General features: G+C 43.8%; 1 protein-coding gene across 39 annotated transcripts in view; it reads left to right on the forward strand.

Annotated features, from left to right (window-relative positions):
* atp11c (ATPase phospholipid transporting 11C) overlaps positions 1–23,119 on the forward strand; it is a 67,735-nt gene that overhangs the window by 31,013 nt on the left and 13,603 nt on the right. For all 39 annotated transcript variants that reach the window (XR_008572853.1, XR_008572855.1, XR_008572854.1 and 36 more), the window contains 18 exons: positions 6,068–6,148; positions 8,238–8,345; positions 8,813–8,941; positions 10,307–10,392; positions 10,503–10,553; positions 13,341–13,405; positions 13,488–13,569; positions 13,650–13,800; positions 14,853–15,050; positions 16,860–17,030; positions 18,134–18,345; positions 18,441–18,512; positions 18,582–18,655; positions 19,287–19,390; positions 19,482–19,663; positions 20,718–20,984; positions 21,054–21,228; positions 22,678–22,780. Coding sequence is in view for 32 of the 39 variants with exons in the window: in XM_054791770.1 (XP_054647745.1) it covers positions 6,068–6,148; positions 8,238–8,345; positions 8,813–8,941; positions 10,307–10,392; positions 10,503–10,553; positions 13,341–13,405; positions 13,488–13,569; positions 13,650–13,800; positions 14,853–15,050; positions 16,860–17,030; positions 18,134–18,345; positions 18,441–18,512; positions 18,582–18,655; positions 19,287–19,390; positions 19,482–19,663; positions 20,718–20,984; positions 21,054–21,228; positions 22,678–22,780 (2,311 nt within the window). In the remaining 7 variants the exon portion in view is untranslated. The remainder of the gene's footprint in view (positions 1–6,067; positions 6,149–8,237; positions 8,346–8,812; positions 8,942–10,306; positions 10,393–10,502; positions 10,554–13,340; positions 13,406–13,487; positions 13,570–13,649; positions 13,801–14,852; positions 15,051–16,859; positions 17,031–18,133; positions 18,346–18,440; positions 18,513–18,581; positions 18,656–19,286; positions 19,391–19,481; positions 19,664–20,717; positions 20,985–21,053; positions 21,229–22,677; positions 22,781–23,119) is intronic.

A 23,119-nucleotide genomic window follows, 5' to 3' on the forward strand; every position in this document is an offset into this window, starting at 1 on the left:
TAAAACAGAGAAACGGCGCTTCTCTTGACATTTTCTCTTCCATGTTTATTGTTCACACATGTATTCTGCTATTATTTTAACACTGGTTCTTGTCTTTGGCACATGTGGTGTTCACATTTGAGCTTAAGCGAAGTGAATCGCCCCAGAGTTCACTTGCAAGTACAGGCAAAAATGTCCATCGGTGTTTCATCCCAAGTCAAAGCTGGTGTGTGTGAATATCCTGTTTACAAAGATGGAAAAATGTTCACGTTTGAGATGCTGAAATCAGAGCATATTTGCATTTTTAAATGAAAAAAGGATTACTCCAATACCAAAAGAGATCATCAGTGAGTCAGATACACATCTGCTTACTGGAACTTTGAAAGCCAGAGGAACCCTGCACTTGTTGCCTTCCTTCTTTCTGATCCATTGCAGTTGCTTACGTATTGACTCAATGAAGTGACGCCCTGAACTAGGTGAGGTCTCGGGGCCACAAAGGAAACTCCATCATTATCAAGCGACATTTTTCTTCTGGCCACACATTGTTGATGCAACAGCCTGTGGTGTTTCCAGCTAATGGGTCCTAATGACATGATGAGTGTGTACGCTTGGCACACTGACCCAGGAGACCGCGTGTTGTGGTCACCGGCTTGGTGTTTATATGCTGTGTGTGTGTGTTTACATCTTCCAGGACAGATAGTGGAACTTGATGGATGACTTTCCAGATACAGTGTGAGTTGACGTGAGGACAGTAAAAAGAAATGATCTCTGATGACTGTTAGCATTTTCAACGTTTACATGCTGGCTGTGTGACGGGTCATCAGGAGACTTGGTGTCAACTTCCATAGTTATGCTGACGACACCCAGCTGCACATTGCTGTCTTTCTGAGCCCCATTTGACACGATATGAGGTGCACAATATCTTAGAGGCTCCTAACACCCCCCCCCATACCTACAGTATGTCCATTCATACAATGTATTACCTAACATTGTTTTCACATGAAAATAAACTCATTTTCAAGGTGTGGCGGCTTTTAGGTTGCTGTGGCAGTTCGCCACACGTAAACCCTGAATTCACGTACTTTTTTGTTACTTAATTGACATGCGTATGTTCCACTTCATGTTCTGTTACGTTGTTTAAACAGAAGATATTTCAAAATAAGACATTACAAAGCTGGAAGTCTAATACTGTGAACTCGTGATATTATCATCCCGTCACAATCTCATCTACTCGTCATGCTTTCATTCTTCGTGGGACGTACTGATGAATTCAGTTGATGGGGGGCTTTTTTTTTTTAAATGGAAATGCATTGAATCACTCAAAAAAATCCACAAAGGCAAAACAAAAGTCACAACATTTTCACACGCAATAGACAACTGATGCGATTGCTCCTCCAGTGAGTTGATGAATGATACCGCCACAATTCAGCACGGAGGAAGTATCAGCCATCTTGCAAATGCTCTTTTAGTCAAATCCAAAGCATCGTCATGGAGGAATGGCATCGCAAGTTGGTCTGACTTTGGAATGTAGCTTTTTTTTTTTTTAAATAAGATTTTTTTTGTTTGTGTTGAAACATGGTGTTGTGGCTGAGGGAATGCCTGTGATGCTTGGCACAGCGGGGGGTCCTGGCTTTGCTGACAGTGTTTACCCAAGCTGCAGAGCAGTTGGCATTTCTCCACTAATCCAACGTCTCTCCAAGGCTTCTTATTTCCTAACCAAGCAGCGTACCAACATATCAGAGAGCAAGACAGGCAGGAGGGGAAGAAATCAGGTACACAGACCTTATATGCACTTGTTCCCCCCCCCATGATATCTCACAGATGGAAATGTTCACAGGCGCCATGCAAGCTCTGCACCATCAAGCAAATGTCAAACCCTTTCCTCACTCGTTTATTCTCTTCCCTTTTTGTCGTTTGGTGTCTTTTCTTCCCCCTCTTCTCTTCTCTCTCTATTAACCCCCCCTCGCTCTCTCTGCAGCGCTGCACTGCTAACGTCAGCAGCCAGGAAGCTCCTCTGTGTGATTCTGAGAGCCACAAATAGGCACAGGCTGATAAAAAAGCACCACTCTCCTATAAATAGCCCTGCGTGTCTTTGCTGGAATTTGATCAAATGGGAATAAGATGCCGTGAGAGAATAGGAGACAGGAAAGGAGGAGCGACAACAAGGAAGACAGGAGAATGCAGGGGGAGTGTAAAAGTGAGGAGGAGGATGCAAAGGTTCACATCCACACGCACACACACACACAACAATGCCCTGGGACTTGGGGGGATCCTTCTCGTCAGTCTTTCTCACTGACATACTTCCACAGTCCTATGAGGAGATCTGTGCTGCTCTGATATCACGCCCGCACGTCCACAACGATATCACGCCAGCACGTCCACAACGATACCACACCAGCACGTTCACAACGATATCACACCAGCACGTGCACAACGATATCACGCCAGCACGTGCACAACGATACCACGCCAGCACGTTCACAACGATATCACACCAGCACGTGCACAACGATATCACACCAGCACGTGCACAACGATATCACGCCAGCACGTCCACAACGATAGCACGCCAGCACGTCCACAACGATACCACGCCAGCACGTCCACAACGATACCACGCCAGCACGTCCACAACGATACCACGCCAGCACGTCCACAACGATATCACGCCAGCACGTCCACAACGATACCACGCCAGCACGTCCACAACGATATCACACAAGTGCTTCCACAACACCAGCATGTCCACAATGAAATCACGTCACCGCATCCACAATGATACCCACTATGATATCAGGCTGGCACAGCCACAACGATATCACTCCAGCACATGCAAAATTTGGTGCAGGAGTGGAATCATATCTGAATGTTAGTTTGGGAATTGTGAGACTCCAAAGATACTGTATGCTTGTGCAATGTTTTGTGTGTACTCCATGAATGCTGTGTGTATTTTGTGTGTACTCCATGAATGCTGTGTGTATTTTGTGTGTACTCCATGAATGCTGTGTGTATTTTGTGTGTACTCCATGCATGCTGTGTGTATTTTGTGTGTACTCCATGCATGCTGTGTGTATTTTGTGTGTACTCCATGCATGCTGTGTGTATTTTCAGCAGTACTATTAATGCCACAAAGGGGTGTTGACACCCTCCTATTTCCAAATATGGTTATTGCACTGATATCACAACAAGGTATTCTAGTAAAAGATCAAACAGGATTATTTTTAGGATGTGGAGGAAAAAAACAAAACATCTTTTTATAGTCAGCATTTGCCATCAAATTTGTCACAGAGGCGAAAAATGATGAATCAAACAACACGTTAGTTAGAAAGTAGGCTTTGTAGCACATTCTCTCTCTCCATGCTGTGGTTGGACCATCTGGCTGCTGTATCACAGGAACATGCTGTCCTCAGAAGCTTCATGTTGTTTTTTTTAAACCTCCTCTAATCAGTCAAGCCTCCATTCCAAACACGTCATGTGACCAAGACCACGGTTTGCTGGAACATTTTACAGGAAAACAACAAAGACTCCAATGCCCTTATGTCATGGCTCACATGAATGCTGGCAGCAGCGTTTTCATATAGAAAGATATATAATATAGAGATAGTCTGTCCAACATGTCCTGGGTCCTGCCGAGGCCTTCTACCAGTCAGACGTACTCTGAACACTTCCCCAACATCACTAGCCTGCATGCTAACTTGACTAACTTCTCTCGCATGTGAGTTAACTTCACTAGCATGCGTGCTAACTTCACTAGCCTGCATGCTAACTTCACTAGCCTGGGTGAATCTCTTTTCTGAGCTCCTGTTTCCTTCCCAGTGTCTGTAGCTGAGACATTGTGTCAGAGCAGATTTGTTGGTGTGTTTGTTGGACTTGTTCAGACAGCAAAGTAGTTGTCACTGAAACAACAGCACCTCTGCTGGTTGCAGTCAAGTAGTGCACTCCAATTTGTCTCCTTTGCTTCAGGACGCAATGAACAACAATCCATGAATCATCAAAGTTATCGTACCAACCTTTATTGTTCTTGTTTTTTATTTTTGGACTCATTTCTATGCTCCAGACTGTCACAACTCCTTAGATGGGCTTAAGTGTGGGGAGACCAGGATCAGAAATTCCAGTGAAAATGTGTGATGTTTACAGAGGGCCGTGTGTGTGTGTGTGTGTGTGTGTGTGTGTGTGTGTGTGTGTAGGGTTTTAGCAGAAAGCTTTGGTCAGGTGGTACTCCTCCAACAGGCTGTTTGGGATTACCCGATTACCGCACCAAATTGTAACACTCCCATGCTCCCCTTTGCATGTTTGCTAAACCAGTTGGGTAAGTCCAGTAACGTTTGGAAGCACATTAGTGCTGGCATGCCTGCAGATGAATCTCTAGCAAAAACATGAAGTTACTCCCATGCTTCTCACTGATTGACTGTTCAGAGGGAGTCATGGTAACAGCCTTAGACTAGACTCCACCCTGCATTTAGAAGCCTCGCCCCACCAAACCGCTTCCTCTCTCATTCCTCCCACCACAACCAACCACTCATCTGCACTGGAACACACTTTTAGTCCATTCAACTAGCAAACGCCTTAACATTGCAATTCAACTCAACTCAAGTGATGTTTTTGGTTTTTTATAAAGCAAGTTTATGAAGTCAGTCACCACATACGCACACATACACACTAAATCACGCAAATGAGCAACCAATGACCAGAGTGCTGCGGGTGGGGGAGGAAAAGGACAAAAAAGCTGACACATTTAAATTCTTAATTAACATCTTAAGGGCACAGAAACGTTTTCAGGTCAAAACGGCAAAGTAGTTCATGGTTTCAGCCTCTCATCCACACGGACACAGCCTTCTGGTGACCTGAAAACTCCAGCTTGTCATTTCTGTGTAAACGAGCAAATCCACGACTTTTTGAAAAAGATGACATCACCGACCCATGGCCGTCACGTGACCAGAAGTGAGCTTTGACGACAAGCCAACGTAGTATTGTGTGATATTTCCATGGACGTGACTCACCCCTTGTTGTCTTAGTCTCCAAAATGACTCGTAGAAGTAATTCCAAGTAATTCATCTTCCACAGTGGAAGATGACGGACTTATTTGGAGCGTCACGTGGTTCCCTCTCTCTGTCTACAGCGCCACACGTAGGCGTGCCTTGTGTATTACACTACATCCTCTCCACCCAGGGATCCGTTCCCAGCCAGCCCAGGAACGTGTCTGTGTGGACATGGACAGGGCCTTAATACTCAGTTCACAGGTTGTTATTAGGCCGTGCTTCATGTTATCCATCCGCAATGGAAAGATGGTAACTTACACGTTGCTGTTGAGTGAAGGCATGGTGATCAGCCTGAGGGGGACACAACACATAAACTGCAGAAAACCTGCAAACTCAAGCTGAACATCCAAATGATTGAATTATTCATTGTGGGGGTGTTTCGGGACACCCAACTCACGAGATGAGACGACACACGAGACAAGATTTTAACATTGACTTTAAAAAGAGTACAATGAAAAAAAATAGAACTGGACAAGCAAACTTTTATTTAACTGTGTCACAAAATTCTAAAATGTTTATTGTCCCACAAATTGACTCTAAATATTATTGCCAATATTTTTGGAGCGTGACTAAACACTAATATTATGATCATATCTAATAAATATGAATAATGCAATAGTTCCTTTTAAGATGTCATCTTTCAGTGCTGTTGTGGAATCGTCGTTTGTGACATGTATTGTCTCACACGCAATTGGCGCTTTCTGACATTTGGAGCATTTCTTGAAACGCTGCCTTCTCAACTATCAAAGAGCGTGACTTTCTGTGTATTTACATCGTCCACCAAACGCCTCAGTGAGTGTTGTTGGGGCGAAGGCGCTGCCATCTTGGTGTGTACTTTTTTCCCAGGTGGATGTGTTTGAGGTGGGCTAGTTCCTATTCTTTCATTCATTGAAGATGAAAATATGATTATTTATTTATTTATTGCAGGAAATCTTGTGATGTTGCGTAGCATCCATATTAATCTGCCGTAACTAAAACAGGCTATAGTGTGCTGCTTATCAACTTTGTTATTGCAGAGCCCAGACGCTACTTTTCTTATTTCTCAACAGGTGATAGTGGACACCCCCACCAGCCCAGTCACCAGTGGCCTACCCTTATGTTTTGTGATTACAGTGACAGCCATCAAGCAGGTAAGAAGAAGCAGCGTGTTGAAAATCCAATCATGTCCCACTCAATGCTAGTGTGCTGGATAGACTTCCTCCTCCATAGAATAAGACGCAAGAACATGACTAATGCTCTCCTGGACTTTGTAATAATACACTAGTGCTGAATTCTGATTAGCTCTTCTGGTGAATTACAGGGGACATTTCAAGGAGCGTTTTAGATGTATTGTTTGGGGATTGACTTTTTAGTCTGTGTACTGCTGAGCCTTTGAAATGCACAATAGGGGGCGGGCTTCCTTGTGTAAACGTATGGGGCGCACCGATAGAGCTGGACCCGCCTTTTCAGGTCTGACTCTTTTTGGCAGGCTGTTTTTTATTTTCCACTGGCCCAGTGATATAAGTACAATACTACTAAGGGTGTGAAAGTACATTGTATTAGTAATGGTATTTTTTTGTACCCATTTCCCTTTCTCACCTATACCACAAAACTATGATCATGTGTGTTTTTTCTTCATATACTCTATGCTTGCCATAACTGCTTTAGTCTCAAGTGTGTTTAACCCTTACATACCTTTTATACAATTTTAGCCTGATATTTGATGACCCAAAATACATCAAATAAAAAATGTTGTATAGGTGCTACACGTGCTTGCACCTTAAGGCTGGCACTGGTCAGGTATGACCCGTATCTATCCAGATTAGGGATGCTCTGATCAGACGATACCAATCACATGGATTAATTATCCATACATCTTCTTCCACCTAACCAAGGTGGGGTCGCGGGGCCAGCAGCCTAAGCAGGGAAGCCCAGACTTCCCTCAGTCCAGTTGAGAGACATGGTTTTGAGGTCATTACGTTTGGGGTCAGCTCTTCACCATAACGGGCCAATGCAGAGGCTGCATCACCGCACCTGTCCATCTTGTGTTCCATCCTGCCCTCACTCAGGAACAAGACCCCGAGGTACTTTAACTCCTCCGCTTGGGGCAGGATCTCATCCCCGACCCGGAGATGGCACCCCACCCTTTTGTGGGCAAGAACCTTGAACTCGGATTTGGTGGTGCTGATTCTCATCCCAGATGCTTCACCCTCTGCTGCACACTAATCCAGTGAGAGTTGAAGGTCACGGCTCAATGAAGCCAACAGGACCACATCATCTGCAAAAAGCAGAGACCCGATCCTGCAGCCACCAAACCAGAACCTGTTAACACTCTGGCTGCACCTAGAAATTCTGTCCATAAAAATCATGAACAGAATCGGTGACAAAGGGCAGCAATGGCAGAGTCCAACCCTCGCTGGAAAGTGAACGCGAGCGATACGAGAGCCCACCGTAGAGTCCCCGGGCACTGCTTCCTCGTTGGAAGACGTGTTGGTGGAATTGAGGTCTTCGAAGTATTCCTTCCACTGGTCCACAACATCTCGAGTGGAGGTCAGCAGTACACCATCTTCATCATACACAGTGTTGATTGTGCACTATACCCCCCCCGGCGGATGATGTTCCAGAATCTCTATGAAAACACCTCTCTTCAGGAGCATGAATAGCAGCTAGCAGGGTTAGCTTAGTTTAGAGTGTTAGTGTGCGTTTCCACCGTGTTGTGTTTTACTGCATTAATATTAGCAAGCGTTTTATGATGCCCGCTGACGTTGTGCAAGTTCAGAGTGAAAATAGACGAGAGGGATGTTTATTTTTGCTCCCAGCTCGTCCTGACCGTCAGTGGTGGCCCCGTGGGCCCTTCTGCGGGGTCTTGTTTCAGTATGTATTCCATGACTGTCCTATATTTTACTTTTTCAATTCCAGGCTCTGTCATTTACGTTATTCCATTTTCCCTTTTCAACCACCTGGCATCATCACCTTTGCCGGTAATCCTGCGTTCTTGCTCTCCCTCTTCACCTTCACCACTTTCCCTTCTCCATCTCTGCACCATCCCATTCCTCTCCATCCCTTGGGTAGTTTTGAGTGTTGGATCCCACGCTCTTGCTTCTGCAAGCAGCCCTGTGCACCTGATGCACATAACAATGAAACGAGTGTGCTGAACACGTGCACCTTTTCTTTATTCCACATTTCCCCTGCAAACACTTCCTTGACTCGTCATGCCAATCTGAATATGCCTTCCAACAGGGCTACGAGGACTGGCTGCGGCACAAAGCCGACAACGAGGTGAACAAGTACCCGGTGTTGGTGCTGGAAAAAGGTCGGAGGCTACGGAAGGACAGCGAGAAGATCAAGGTACCTTACATCACCCTTGCTAGGCTCTGGAGGAGTACAGTACATATTTCCCAGGAGGCATAGCCAGAGATGAGAAGATGCTAGCACACGCTCTGACTGCTAAACAGTGTGACAATAACGTGTGCCACGTTAGCTGCGGGTATCGGTCTAGGCGGGGTGTCACGGGGAATGAGACGAGACGATACACGAGATTTTAATAATAATAACCCAATTCAAATATATATTCAAATATTTTTTACATAATATTAAAATAATAAAATAAAATAAGTGTCTTTTTGTTGAGCATTATTCCCAGGCTTTTGCGGACCCCATAAAATGATATGGCGGGCTGAGTCGGGCCCCCGGGTCTTGATTTTGACACCTGCGTACTCATGCAACAAAATACCACCATAGGACATTCAAGGTGGCTTTATTTTGGAGTCGTTCTGGTGCCTGAAATAACTGCCAACATTGTGTGTGTTGTGCAGGTGGGAGATGTTTTGCAGGTGGAGGAAGATGAGACCTTTCCCTGTGATTTAATCCTGCTCCAATCCAGCAGAGATGACAACACCTGTTTTGTTACCACTGCTAGTCTGGATGGAGAGTCCAACCACAAAGTAAGTCCTGGATGTGGGTTGGATTGTATATTGCATTTTTTGACATTCCTGTACCAAATAAATATGCTTCTACAGAAATCCCTCGCAAGTTTTAAAAAATGTATAAATAATGATGACTGTTTTGTGGCTAAATACGGCCTATTATTAGTAAAACATAATGCATATTCAAGCAAATTCTACTTTTTCTTGGCCTCAATGAAGCATTTCCGAGCATAAAAATGGCAAAATGATGGAACTAAAGTAAAGTACAAATCCAAGGCAGAAGAAGCATTGTAATTGTGGATGTAGTATTCCACATTGGCCACTAGGTGTCAGTGTTGGGTGAGACAGGCACTAGACTCCTCACTAAGGTTCCCTAGGGAACACATTTACTGTGACGCTGCTCCAGCAGGAGTTTTTACATCTTCCATGGCTTATTTACTCTTAGTCTGTCTACTATATTGGCTAATACAAGTGGTAATACGCAAGGAAGTACGTCCAGAATAAACAAGGACCTGCTAACATGTGAGTCTGTTATCTTATTTATGTCTAATATGTGTTATTTATATCTGATTATGTCTACTATATTGGGTAATAGGAGTGTAAAAGTAACTATAGGGGTGTTATTTCATGACTTGAGGGCTCTAATAATGTTAAAGTGTATTGAGAAGATTGTAAACAGGTTTTGTAAACTCTAAAAGTATTTCATGTATTAATATGGTGGCAACCTGGACCTCCTTATACGGGCATGCCCGGCACCCCTGCTCTGCTTCGCTCTGTTCATGGTGTTAGCACGTCCAGCAATAGCTCCCAGGAAATGTTTGCTGGGGTGTGCCTAAAGAGGCGAGCATCAGGCAGAAGTGGTTGGAGTTTGATTCCCAGCCAGCGAGAGAAAAACTGTTTTGGGACTGTTTTGTGAACATGGGCCAATACCAAGCCAGACTACCCGCCAAACTGTTGCTAAAGTCCGCTGCATTTCCAACGTTACTTGGTCGTTTTGAAGAGTCAGAAGAGCAAGTTGTAAGTAACAATTTATCAGTGTCCTAACTGTCTTTATTTTGTGTAAGTCATCGGACAAAAGGGGTTCGGCAGCTGTCCGGAAGTCTTCGGGAGTTTGACCGATCACGGCGTGCTGGAGGAGAGCTGGGGGTGGAGTAAATTACACAGACTGTTTGGGCGGGAGGCAGGAAACACTGCAGGAAGAGGTGCAGAATCTGGAAGATCTAGAAAGCTTTGTGTGCAGGTTATCGTGTGTAGCTGCTCTATGGGAGTCCACAACTCAATACAAAGGCCCCAAAAGGAGTACAATAGGTCCCCTTTAAAAATCTACTGGTCACCATTTCCTTGTGCCAGCATTGTAACTCTCTGCCTCCTCTTTTTCTGCAGACACATTACACTGTTCCAGACATCGAGGATCTGGAGTCCCTCAGTGCCACCATTGAGTGTGAGCAGCCCCAGCCTGACCTTTATAAGTAGGTATTCACCGAGTGCTGCCAGCAAGCTGCAATTGTTTCACTGGGGTTCCACCAAAGATTCTGGTAAGCGTGTGTTTAACGTGTGGGACTCTGCATCTTTGTGCTAGGTTTGTGGGCCGCATGCACATCTACAAAAGCAATCAGGAGACTGCAGTGAGGTGAGCGCTCATTCAGGTCATCCAAGCCCACTTGTCAAGGAACTAAAGCACCCATTAGCTGCCAGGGCCAACATTTGATGAATCATTTCTTGTCATGTGATGGTAAAATGAAACCGCGTCCCAAAGTACTCCCATAGATGTAGTCACTGGCTGCTTCAAAAGGCTTCATGAAGCAAATATGCCAGCCAGCATCTCTCTCAGAAAGAGACATTTTAGACACAATGGCAGCCAGACTGCCAGTTTACCGTCAAACAAATAGAGATGTACACATTGTGTAATGCAGGGCGTCCCCAACCACCAGGGCGCGACCTGAAACCAGGCCGTGGGAAACTTTCAGGTAGAATGCTAAAAAAAAAAAAAAAAAAAAATTACATCTGTTACTATGTAAAAAATGTCTATATGTGCCCTGTGATTGGCTGGCGACCAGTCCAGCGTGTACTCTCACCCGAAGTCAGCTGGGATAGGCTCCAGCAGACCCGCAAGCCTCGTGAGGATAAGCGGCATAGAATGTGGATGGATGGATGGATCCGGTCTGTGGGCGGGGCAGAACTAGGCTGTGGGAAATTTTCAGGTACACTTAAACATGAATGGATTTATTTTTTGAACAATTCAATTTATTTTTTTAAAATAAATACATCAAATTTTATGTAAATGGGTTCGGTCCGTGGGCGGGGCTAAATTGGGCCATGGGAAACGTTCAGGTACAATGCTTAAAAACGGAAAAAAACCCTTGACTTTTCAAATTCAAATTTGATGTAAATGGATATCAATTTAGGATATATGGGACATTATTTTATTCCAAAAAGAATATACAGTTAGAATTCCCGCAGTTTGTTTGTTGTGAGCAGCATGCCGTCCCACTTTGTTCAACGCACCATCTTAACTTTCCCTAGCCCTGCACAGATAGACTGCTATACCATACCATACTATACTTTACCCTCATAGACTACTATACCATGCTATACCATACTATACTTTACCCTCATAGACTACTATACCATGATATACCATACTATACTTTACCCTCATAGACTACTATACCATGATATACCATACTATACTTTACCCTCATAGACTACTATACCATGATATACCATACTATACTTTACCCTCATAGACTACTATACCATGATATACCATACTATACTTTACCCTCATAGACTACTATACCATGATATACCATACTATACTTTACCCTCATAGACTACTATACCATGCTATACCATACTATACTTTACCCTCATAGACTACTATACCATGCTATACCATACTATACTTTACCATCATAGACTACTATACCATGCTATACCATACTATACTTTACCCTCATAGACTACTATACCATGATATACCATACTATACTTTACCCTCATAGACTACTATACCATGCTATACCATACTATACTTTACCATCATAGACTACTATACCATGCTATACCATACTATACTTTACCCTCATAGACTACTATACCATGATATACCATACTATACTTTACCCTCATAGACTACTATACCATGCTATACCATACTATACTTTACCATCATAGACTACTATACCATGCTATACCATACTATACTTTACCCTCATAGACTACTATACCATGATATACCATACTATACTTTACCCTCATAGACTATTATACCATGATATACCATACTATACTTTACCCTCATAGACTACTATACCATGATATACCATACTATACTTTACCCTCATAGACTACTATACCATGCTATACCATACTATACTTTACCCTCATAGACTACTATACCATGCTATACCATACTATACTTTACCCTCATAGACTACTATACCATGCTATACCATACTATACTTTACCATCATAGACTACTATACCATGCTATACCATACTATACTTTACCCTCATAGACTACTATACCATGATATACCATACTATACTTTACCCTCATAGACTACTATACCATGCTATACCATACTATACTTTACCATCATAGACTACTATACCATGCTATACCATACTATACTTTACCCTCATAGACTACTATACCATGATATACCATACTATACTTTACCCTCATAGACTACTATACCATGCTATACCATACTATACTTTACCCTCATAGACTACTATACCATGATATACCATACTATACTTTACCCTCATAGACTATTATACCATGATATACCATACTATACTTTACCCTCATAGACTACTATACCATGCTATACCATGCTGTACTTTACCCTCAGACTACTATACCATGCTATACCATGCTGTACTTTACCCTCATAGACTACTATACCATGCTATACCATGCTGTATTTTACCCTCATAGACTACTATTCCATGCTGTATTTTACCCTCATAGACTACTATACCATGCTATACCATGCTGTACTTTACCCTCATAGACTACTATACCATGCTATACCATGCTGTATTTTACCCTCATAGACTACTATTCCATGCTGTATTTTACCCTCATAGACTACTATACCATGCTATACCCTGCTGTATTTTACCCTCATAGACTACTATACCATGCTGTATTTTATCCTCATAGACTACTATACCATGCGATATTTTTACCCTTTTTCTTGCACCTCCTATTTGCTCCCAAATGCTGATATTCATAAAGGTAAGATTTGATGACCTTATTGAGTCGGGTCAACAAACTGTAGTTAATTCATGCTAGCACATGCTAGCCTGTTATCACATTGATGGATGTTGGTTCGGTATTGATGAATTTGATGTTGTTGCCGTTCCTGGTTGGGGACCACTGGTGTCATGTGTTTGTGTGCAGGTCTTTGGGTCCTGAGAACTTGCTGCTAAAAGGGGCAACTTTAAAGAATACTCAGAAGGTGTCCGGTGAGTTGCCATTCACTTCCCTCACATCACACATTGGCAAAGGTAACTCAAAAGTACTCTTGTGCTGCTTGCGATTGTGAAGGTGTTGCTGTTTACACTGGCATGGAGACCAAAATGGCTCTCAACTATCAGGGCAAGTCTCAGAAACGTTCGGCAGTGGAGAAGTAAGTTGGATGATGTGTGATGCATACGTGATGCCTACCTTCTATTAGTAATCCCGTATTTTCACGTCTGAACGTTTTAGGTCCATCAATGCCTTCCTTTTGGTTTACCTTTGCATACTGGTGAGCAAGGCACTGGTGTGCACGACACTCAAGTATATTTGGCAAAACACGCCAGGGCAGGATGAGCCTTGGTACAACCAGAAAACCCAGAAAGAGAAGGACACCAACCTGGTGAGTCATGTAGCATGTAGCAGCAATATAGTACACAGTATTAGTATTGTCAGTCGTCATTCATTTGGAGTAAGATACAGTTGGTCTACCTGGCATCAGATCAGTCTTTATAGTGCGTATGGCAACGGAAGATCTGCATGCATCGTATTCCAATCCGGGTTAACACATTCAATCCTAACCATTTTTCAAAAGACAAGCCATTCAGGCACACAGAATATTGTGTTGTATGGCTATCTAGTCATGGAACCTACTAAAAGAAACATTAGACTCCTGTCTTTCATCAGAAACAAGTTGGTTTTTACCTTTTTCCGTTCTTTAGCAATCAGCAGTAGAACATAGGTAAGTTTCAGGAAAATATCAGTTCCCAACTAGAAAAAGGAGAAAAGAAGCTTTGTGTGAAAAGATACATTTCAAGCAGAACTTACACTTTGACACAAATATTTTTTGCTTTTGCATCAACTCAAATACCTAAACAACTAAACCAACATAAACAACACACAAATCATCCACATAACAATTTATTTACAAACAACACCATCATTTAGTTACCATTTTCACATTTGTGTGTGCGCGCGTATGTGTTAATATTTTCCAAGCACATGTAACCTTCTGCATGCTACACTTCTCCACGCTCTCTCACTTCCTCCTTCTTGTCATGTGTGATTTTACGGTCCATAAATGCACTTCTGCCACCTTGCTTTTATGGCTTGAAATTGTTCTGAAGCCAAATGCATTAGTGGGGAGTTGCATCATCACCTCTTTGCCTCACGTGCCAGAAAACGTAAGAGACATGTAAATACGTTGTTGGGATCGGGCGTTGGGGTTTATAAAAACGTATGAATGCGTCTTGGTATTGAATGAGTTAACAAGCTTTGGCCTCTTCCGATCCACGCTTGTAAAAACGTTGTTATGCGAGATGGTCCATTTCATTGACTGTTAACCTTCTGCACCAATCAGCTATCAAACCTTCACGAGCAACAAGGTAGTTTATTAGCCCAGCAGTGCAGCACACAGCAAAGTAAGATGGATGTGTTTGTCTTTCCTCTCCACAGTACCTAAAGATGTTCACTGACTTCCTGTCATTCATGGTGCTCTTCAATTTCATCATTCCCGTGTCCATGTATGTGACGGTTGAGATGCAAAAGTTTTTGGGATCCTTCTTCATCGGCTGGGACAAGGACTTTTTTGACCCAGAAATCCAGGAAGGGGCACTGGTCAACACCTCCGACCTCAATGAGGAACTAGGACAGGTCAGACAGACCACTTATTGGACTACCATCAATACAGTGGTATGAAAAAGTGTTTGCCTCCTCCTGATTTCTTACTTTTTTTTTTGCATGTTTGTCCCACTTCAATGTTTCAGATCATCAAACAAATGTAAATATTAATCAATGACAACACAACTCAACACTTTATGCTGTTTTTTAAATGAAACATTTTATTATTAAGGGAGAAAACAATCCAAAGCTACATGGCCCCGTGTGAAAGAGTGATGGCCCCCTAAAGCTAAAAAGTGGTTGGCCCCCCCTTAGCAGCAACAACTGATAACTTGCAATGAGTCTCTTCCAGCGCTGGGGAGGAATTTAGCAGAATTGTTGTCATTCAGCCACATTGGAGGCTTTTCCTTTTGAAGGTCATGCCACAGCATCTCAATAGGATTCAGGTCAGGACTTGGACTAGGCCACTCCAAAGTCTTCAGCCATTCAGAGGTGGACTTGCTGGTGTGTTTTGGATCATTGTCCTGCTGCAGAACCCAAGTTGCTTTCAGCTTGAGGTCACCAACATTCTCCTTCAGCAGAATTCATGCTTCCATTGATCACAGCAAGTCTTCCAGTTCCTGAAGATCATCACACTACCACCACCACATTTTACTGTTGCTATGATGTTCTTTTTCTTCAATGCGGTGTTACTTTCACACCAGATGTAATGGGACACACACCTTCCAAAAAGCTCAACTTTTGAGTATTTTCCCAGAGGCCTTAATTTTGTTTTTGTTCAGCAGTGGTTTTGGTATTGGAACTCTGCCATGCAGGCCGTTTTTGCCCAGTGTCTTTCTTATGGTGGAGTCATGAACACTGACCTTAACTGAGGCAAGTGAGGCCTGCGGTTCTTTGGATGTTGTTGTGGGGTCTTTTGTGACCTCTCAGATGAGTCGTGGCTGTGCTCTTGGGGTCGTTTTGGTTGGCCGGCCCCTCCTGGGAAGATTCACCACTGTTCCATGTTTTGGATAAAGGCTCTCACTGTGGTAGAAATGTATAACTTTTTCTACACTGATAGATCTCAAGTCATCTCAGTTATGTTTTAATGGGGGGGCAATCACTTTTTGAAACAGGGCCATGAGGGATTGGATTTTTTTTCCTGCCTTAATAATAAAAAGTTTCATTGAAAAAGTGCGTAAAGTGTTGAGTTGTGTTGTCATTGACTAATATTTACATTGGTTTGATGATCTGAAACATTGAAGTGGGACAAACATGCAAAGAAATAAGAAATCAGGAGGGGGCCAAACACTTTTTCACTGGTTTGAGACAGACAGCCATCCCACAGAGCCTGGGTTCTGTTCAAGGTTTCTTCCCCAGGGGGAGTTTTTTCTTGTCTCCGTTGCCAAGTGCTCGCTCATGTGGGGGCTCAGTTGGTTCTCAGTTTTCATTTCTGAGTGTGACCTTCATGTGTCAAGTGTGATGAGATAACTGTTGTTGTGATTCGGCGCTATACCAATAAGTTGAATTGAACTGAATACTTAAAAGTGAAGATAAAAATGTTTGTTTTTTTAAGAGTGCAGGAGGAGGGGGGTACATGTGTAAAAAGTTAGGGAACCAGTTGCGTAAAAGGACTAGTTGAGTCCAGATGTACTTTGAAATGCTAATATGTTACTGAACAGGCTCTCCTTGCGACTTAGCAAGTTTTATGGCACTTTTGAAGGCAGTCAGACGTCATTGACATTTAGACGAGCATGCTGATGACTGAGATGCAAAGTTAATGCCGTGTGTGAGGTTAATGATCAATGCAGTCATGGCTTCCTCGCACAAAGTCTTCTTTTGTGTCTTGATCCTGGCGTGCAGGTGGAGTACGTGTTCACAGACAAGACGGGTACCCTCACTCAGAACAACATGGAGTTCATCGAGTGCTGCATCGATGGAATCCAGTACAAGCACCGCCATGCAGGCTCCCAGGTGGACGGATTGGGTGTCACAGATGGGCCCGTGAGCGGAATGAAGCAAAAAGCTGGCAAGGTAGGTTTTGCGGCGTTGCCCCATCTGTTTTAACAAATCAAATCAATGAAGACTCCCAAAAAATATCAACATATGGCTGCTCTGAGAGGCTACTCGCCATGTCAGCATACGTATTCTATTCAAGTGTTGGTGGCCTGATAACACATTACAGACTGTTGCACTACTGCGTGTGTGTTGATAAGACGTGTTGGGATAATTGGCTGTAAATCTGAAGCGTTATCTAATCTCCTGCTACTGTATATGATGACCTTCTGGCTGCAAAGGAGTTGGGCTTTCTGCGGCTGTTAGACTGCACCCTCCCAGTGGACACGTGCGTGGAACGCTACACGTATTCCTCGTTGGATAGGAGTAGGGGTGTCACAAGATCTCACAAAATTTAAACGTGACAAGATTTCTCGTTTCAAAAAAAAGTCTTGTGGGCACAAGAGCTGGAACCATAATAAAGGAATGAAGCACACAATAAATGCATGAAAAAGAAGTGGATCATCAATATATTACCATGTGCATGCGTGTCCGTTTTCCTTGTCTCGCCTCCAAACAGGCCGGAAGGGAGTTCACTCTGTGCATTGCTTTCAGCACTATAGAGCGTCATAGAACAACGGCATGAACGTAGTGAGCCCTTTTGTCGGTCATACACTCTCTTTGTCGCGGTGGGTGGAGGCGCGGCCGCTAGCATACACACAGTGCAGAAGGGTGTAACGTGTACAAATTAAATTGGTAGATATATTGTTTTATATTTTAATTTAAAAGTAATGTTTGTCGTTTAATGTTTGTTTTGAAAACAAACAGTAAAAAATCGCGTCTCATCTTGTTCTCCAACACCCAATCTCCTGTATTGTTTCGTCTCGCAACCCCCCTACCTAAAACACTTCTTAGTGTAATGCAGTGTGGTTGCACTGAGAAGTGTTATTAATATTTTCAAATTGAACACTGTCACTAGAATCAATAAATGGATTAATCAAATGATTAAAAAAAAAAAAGAAAAACGACGATCATTTTTATTGGCTGTGCGTTGTGTTATAAAAACAGATAATATTGCTGTTTTAAATTTGTACTAAGAAAAGAAGTAATTGTGAATGAATCCATGTTTTCTGTGCCATGAGGATCGTGAGGAGCTGTTCCTACGTGCCCTTTGCCTGTGCCACACGGTCCAGGTGAAGGAGTCCCCGGAGCAGGGTCATCCACAAGGCAACAGACTGGCTGACCAGGTGGATTGCCTGCAAATGGACGGGGAGGGTCCGGAGCAACCTGGCGACCAGATGGGCTTCATCGCATCCTCGCCTGACGAGGTCGCTCTGGTCAAGGGTGCCATGAGGCAAGAGGCCAGCGTGGCTTAGGAACATATGGAATGGAACTGAACCTTTTGGATTGGATTGGGCTTTGATTTGTGGGGTTTGTCTCCACCTGCAGGTATGGCTTCACATTTCTGGGTCTGGAAAGTAAAGCCATGAAAATCCTCAACAACAGCAATGAAATTGAAGTGTAAGTTACTGGATTCTCATTCATCTCTCGCTTTGAACGCTCACTGGTTTTCCAATCTCTCCCCAACAGCTATGAGCTCCTTCACGTGCTGAACTTTGACCCCGTGAGAAGGCGAATGAGTGTCATTGTCAAATGCAAAGCAGGTGAATACCAGTGAATGTTTTATTTCTATTTACAGTGGAGCAGTAGGGGTGTCATGGTGCACAATAGGGATGCTCTGACTGGGTTTTTAAGCTGCCGATTCTGATACCGATCAGCCATGAGTGAAATTGGCCGATACTGATCACATGGATTAACTTTCAGTTTTTCTATTTATTGATGATGAGTGCTAAAATACAAATCCAAGGCAGAAGCGTTGTAATTGTGAATGTAGTGTTCCACATTGGTCACTAGGTGTCAGTGTTGGGTGAGACAGGAACTAGACTCCTCACTAAGGTTCCCTAGGGAACACAATTACTGTGACACTGCTCCAACATGTGAGTCTGTTATCTTATGTCTAATATGTCTTATTTTCTCTTATGTCTACTATATTGGCTAATAGAGGTGTAAAGGTGACTATAGTGTTGTTAATTCATGTTTAGAGGGCTCTAATAATGTTAAGAACCATATTTAGAAGTTTATAAACTAGGTTTTTCTCTGTAATAATTACAAAAATATGCAGAAATGGACCCATTGCGGTCGGGTCTGGAACCAACTAACCGCCATAAACAAAGGATTTAAGTGAAGGAGGAAAGCCCTGATGTTGTGTTCCTGTGTCTTCTCAATGTCATGCAGGTGATATTCTGCTCTTCTCCAAGGGAGCAGACTCCTCCATTTTCCCCCGTGTCAAGCTGGAGGAGGTGGAAAGGATACGTGTGCATGTGGACCGGAATGCAAGGGTGGGTTAACGACGTGCCCTGACAGATGACTCAGTCATTCCATAAGCCAATCATCCTGCGCTGTCTGGCCGTGTGTGTCGATGGCGTGCAGGAGGGCTACAGAACGTTGTGTGTGGCCTACAAACGCCTCAGCCAGGAGGAGTACGCCCAGGCGGACGCGGGACTGAGGGAAGCGAGGCTGGCGCTGCAGGACAGAGAGGAGAAGCTCATGGCCGTTTATAACGAGGTGGAGACCGGCATGAGCCTCATCGGCGCGACTGCCGTCGAAGATCGGTGGGTGCCCACTCCACATTGGCTGCTTTTTAATGTTGCATGATAGTGCATGTATTTTTTTAGTGGATACATTTTCTAGGACGGGGGTCAGCAACTGGCATGCGGCTCGTCAGCCTCCTTGTTCCCTTCCTTGGCCGAGCACGGTGCTTTTCAGTATGTAGTGTTTGTTGGAGAGAGAAAAGGTGAGGGAGTTTAGAGCTGAGTCTGCAGCAGGGAAATACAACAATGTCATGAATGAGAGCTTAGTTTAGAAGCTGTGGGATGTTTTTTGGCTCCAGACTACCGTCATTTCTGGACTATAGAACGCACCCCATTTAAGCTGCACCCACTAAACTTCAAGAGAAAAACAGATTTGTCCATAGATAAGCTGCTCTGCTTTAGAAGCCGCATGTTTTCATGTGGTGACATGGAGTATTTAGTACACACAAAGATGAAACATAAACAGCAGCTCACCACTGCTGTCTTCATCCTTCCCTTTAAAAGCCATGACATCTTGTTGAAGGAGCTCGCGACGGAACACGGAACCTGGCCCAGCGAGGTTCACCCTAGTCGTACACGCTCTCCAAGTAGCCGATGTGCCGCCCCGGAGGTCGGCAGAACCAGGGGGGAGAGTGGGTGGAGCCACCTGGAGTGGCCCAGCAATGTTCTTCAGCTCTTCCGATGTACCTACATCTACTGGTCACATTTGGAATTACAGTTTACTGCATGGACCTCCAGACACCTCTCCAGGCGTTCTCCATGATGAGATGTGGTGAGACCAGAACGTGAGCACGCATTAGCCGCCAGTCTGGATATAAGCCACAGGGTTCAAAGCATGAGAAAAAGTAGAGGCTTTTACGCCGGAAATTCCGTTTTCTTCTTGTTTTTTTACTAGAAGAGGAGGCAAAGTGGCTCTTAGGATGGTGAGGTTGCGGTGCCTTTTTGGTACTTTTTGTTAGAAGAGACTGCCATCTGGTGGTTGACTTGGGGTACATATCTTCCAACACGGCGCAAAATGCTGAACATCTTGCAGCCATTCAAACACAATCAGGTGCTTGCATGTGTGGATTTTCAGGCTTCAGGAGGAGGCCGCAGAGACGATGGAGGCACTGCAAGGGGCCGGCATCAAGATCTGGGTCTTGACGGGGGACAAAATGGAGACGGCAAAGTCCACCTGTTTTGCCTGTCGACTGTTTCAGAGGAGCACGGAGCTGTTGGAGCTGACGGTGCGCGCTCTCGAAGAAGGAGGTCGAAAGCGTGAGGAGCGGCTGCACGAGCTCTTGTTGGAGTATCACAAGAAAGCCGTGCAGGAGGCGCCGCTCTGTGAGGCCACCAGCAGCAGGTCTGTACCCGACCAGAACTGCTATCTTTGCAGGAGTGCATGAAGTGCATAATTGTTGTCCTCAAGCAGGAGCTGGTCAGTTCCCAACCACGACTATGGTTTTATTATTGATGGAGCCACTCTGTCAATGGTGCTCAACTCCACTGATTCCAACTCCAGCCACTACAGGAACCTCTTCCTGCAGATATGTCAGAACTGCACCGCTGTGCTCTGCTGCCGCATGGCTCCGTTACAAAAGGCCCAGGTTAGCATCATCATTTAAAGGGTCCCTGACACGATGCATCAACTTTGCTTTAATATGTTATACTGTATATTGTTTGGAATTATGTTCTACATTGTTCCATTTTTGAAAACAAACAGTAAATTTGCAAAAATGACATTTATAGTTGACGGCGCCAGCCATGACTAGCCAGCTCTCGCTGTTCAGTCTCATTTCTGGAAGTGACGCCATCGGAGTGCTATCACTCAGGTAAACAAACATGGCGGTGTACGAGACAGAGGACGTTTACAGTCATTCTCGCCAAGATCTGAGCCATGTGTTAATAGTTTCTGAGGAGGAAGAAACATAATAGAGAACTTGCAGAACTTGGATTTAAACCTCAAGACATGGAGATGAAGATTGGTCGCCTTCAAAACACAGAATGGTCAATGTAAATTACTCTGGATAATTGAAGGATAAGCAACTACCCTGGAGTTGCTTATTCTTCAATTATTGTTTTACATTGGCTTCTTAATGAGCATAAAGGGTCTTTATAGCCTCATTTATTGTGTATTTTGCCACCCCCGCCACCCACTGACAACATATCGCAGTGAAAAGGTGTTAATATAACATATGTAATGCTTTACAGCCTTGTCGCTATCATGGAATAGTGTTTAGAAGACATTATGTAAACAATACATGACTTAGTCTGTTCTATGGCAACTTTACCTCGTTCTTCTTGTCTTTTTTTTTTTTTTTTCCTGTGTACCGGCGGAATAACATCCTTTTCAAAATGTGTTTATAGCGTACTTTCAAGCCAAGTGCTTCTTGTAAAGGTATTCCTTCGTAGCAGTCATCAGTGAAATGATCACTACAAAGAACAGAACTTGAGTTGGGCATCCATCTGTCTCTCCTTCTCTGCACTTGCTTCGTCCATTGTTGTCTTAAACCTTCCGCTTTTGGAAAAGAAAACAAACATACTGAAAAAGTGTTGCTGCTTTGTACACATGTGTAGCTAAGTGCTCCTGCAGATCTGTAAGTGTCGTTTCTCGTTATGAAAATAAATGGCCTGGCTGAATACAGCCATCCTGACGTGCAATTATTCAGCCGCCATTACAATACAGTATCACTTGAATACTGTGAACATCCAGCAGCAACACAACATTTTGGCATGACTACTGTTTGGATGAAAAATATACTGAACCAAGTCCACCACCTCCCTGGAGAAGCGTTTGTTTACTCTGCTTTAGCTGAGAGGTGTCACCCCGATGATGTCACTTTCGGAAATGAGGCTTTGCTATCAACTTTAAATGTCATTTTTGCAAATTTACCATTTGCTTTCAGAAAAGGGATGTGCATGTACAACATAATTCCAAACAATATTTAACATATTTAAGCAAAGTTGAATCATGTCAGGGACCCTTTAGAAAGGAGATTAAAACTTTAAAGTCTGTACTATTTCTTCATCCACTGCTTTCTTCATGCTTGGTTCAGATAGTGAAGCTGGTGAAGAACTCCAAAGGCAACCCCATCACCCTCTCTATTGGAGATGGCGCTAATGACGTCAGCATGATTTTGGAAGCTCATGTTGGCATTGGTAGGACATCTCACGCAACTCAGTCTGACACATGAATGTCTTCCGCCTTGTTTCCACCTCGTTGACTCTGCGGTGGTACGCAGTGTTGCGTGCCAATGAGTAATGGGGGTTGGGTGCAGAGTGAGCTGGGTGGAAAACGGCTGCAGAAGCTAGCGTTGGGTACGTGGAATGTCCATCTATCCATCCGTCTTCTATGCCGCTTCTACATGCCTGAGCCTACCCCAGCTGACTTTGGGCGAGAGGCAGGGCACCCTAGACTGGTCGCCAGCCAATCGCAGGGCAAGGAGGAATGTCACCTGTTAAAATACAGCAGAGCATAAAAATGATTCCATGTTTAAC

The sequence above is a fragment of the Dunckerocampus dactyliophorus genome, chromosome 11 (assembly GCF_027744805.1).
Source record: "Dunckerocampus dactyliophorus isolate RoL2022-P2 chromosome 11, RoL_Ddac_1.1, whole genome shotgun sequence".
Classification (NCBI taxonomy): Eukaryota; Metazoa; Chordata; class Actinopteri; order Syngnathiformes; family Syngnathidae; genus Dunckerocampus; species Dunckerocampus dactyliophorus.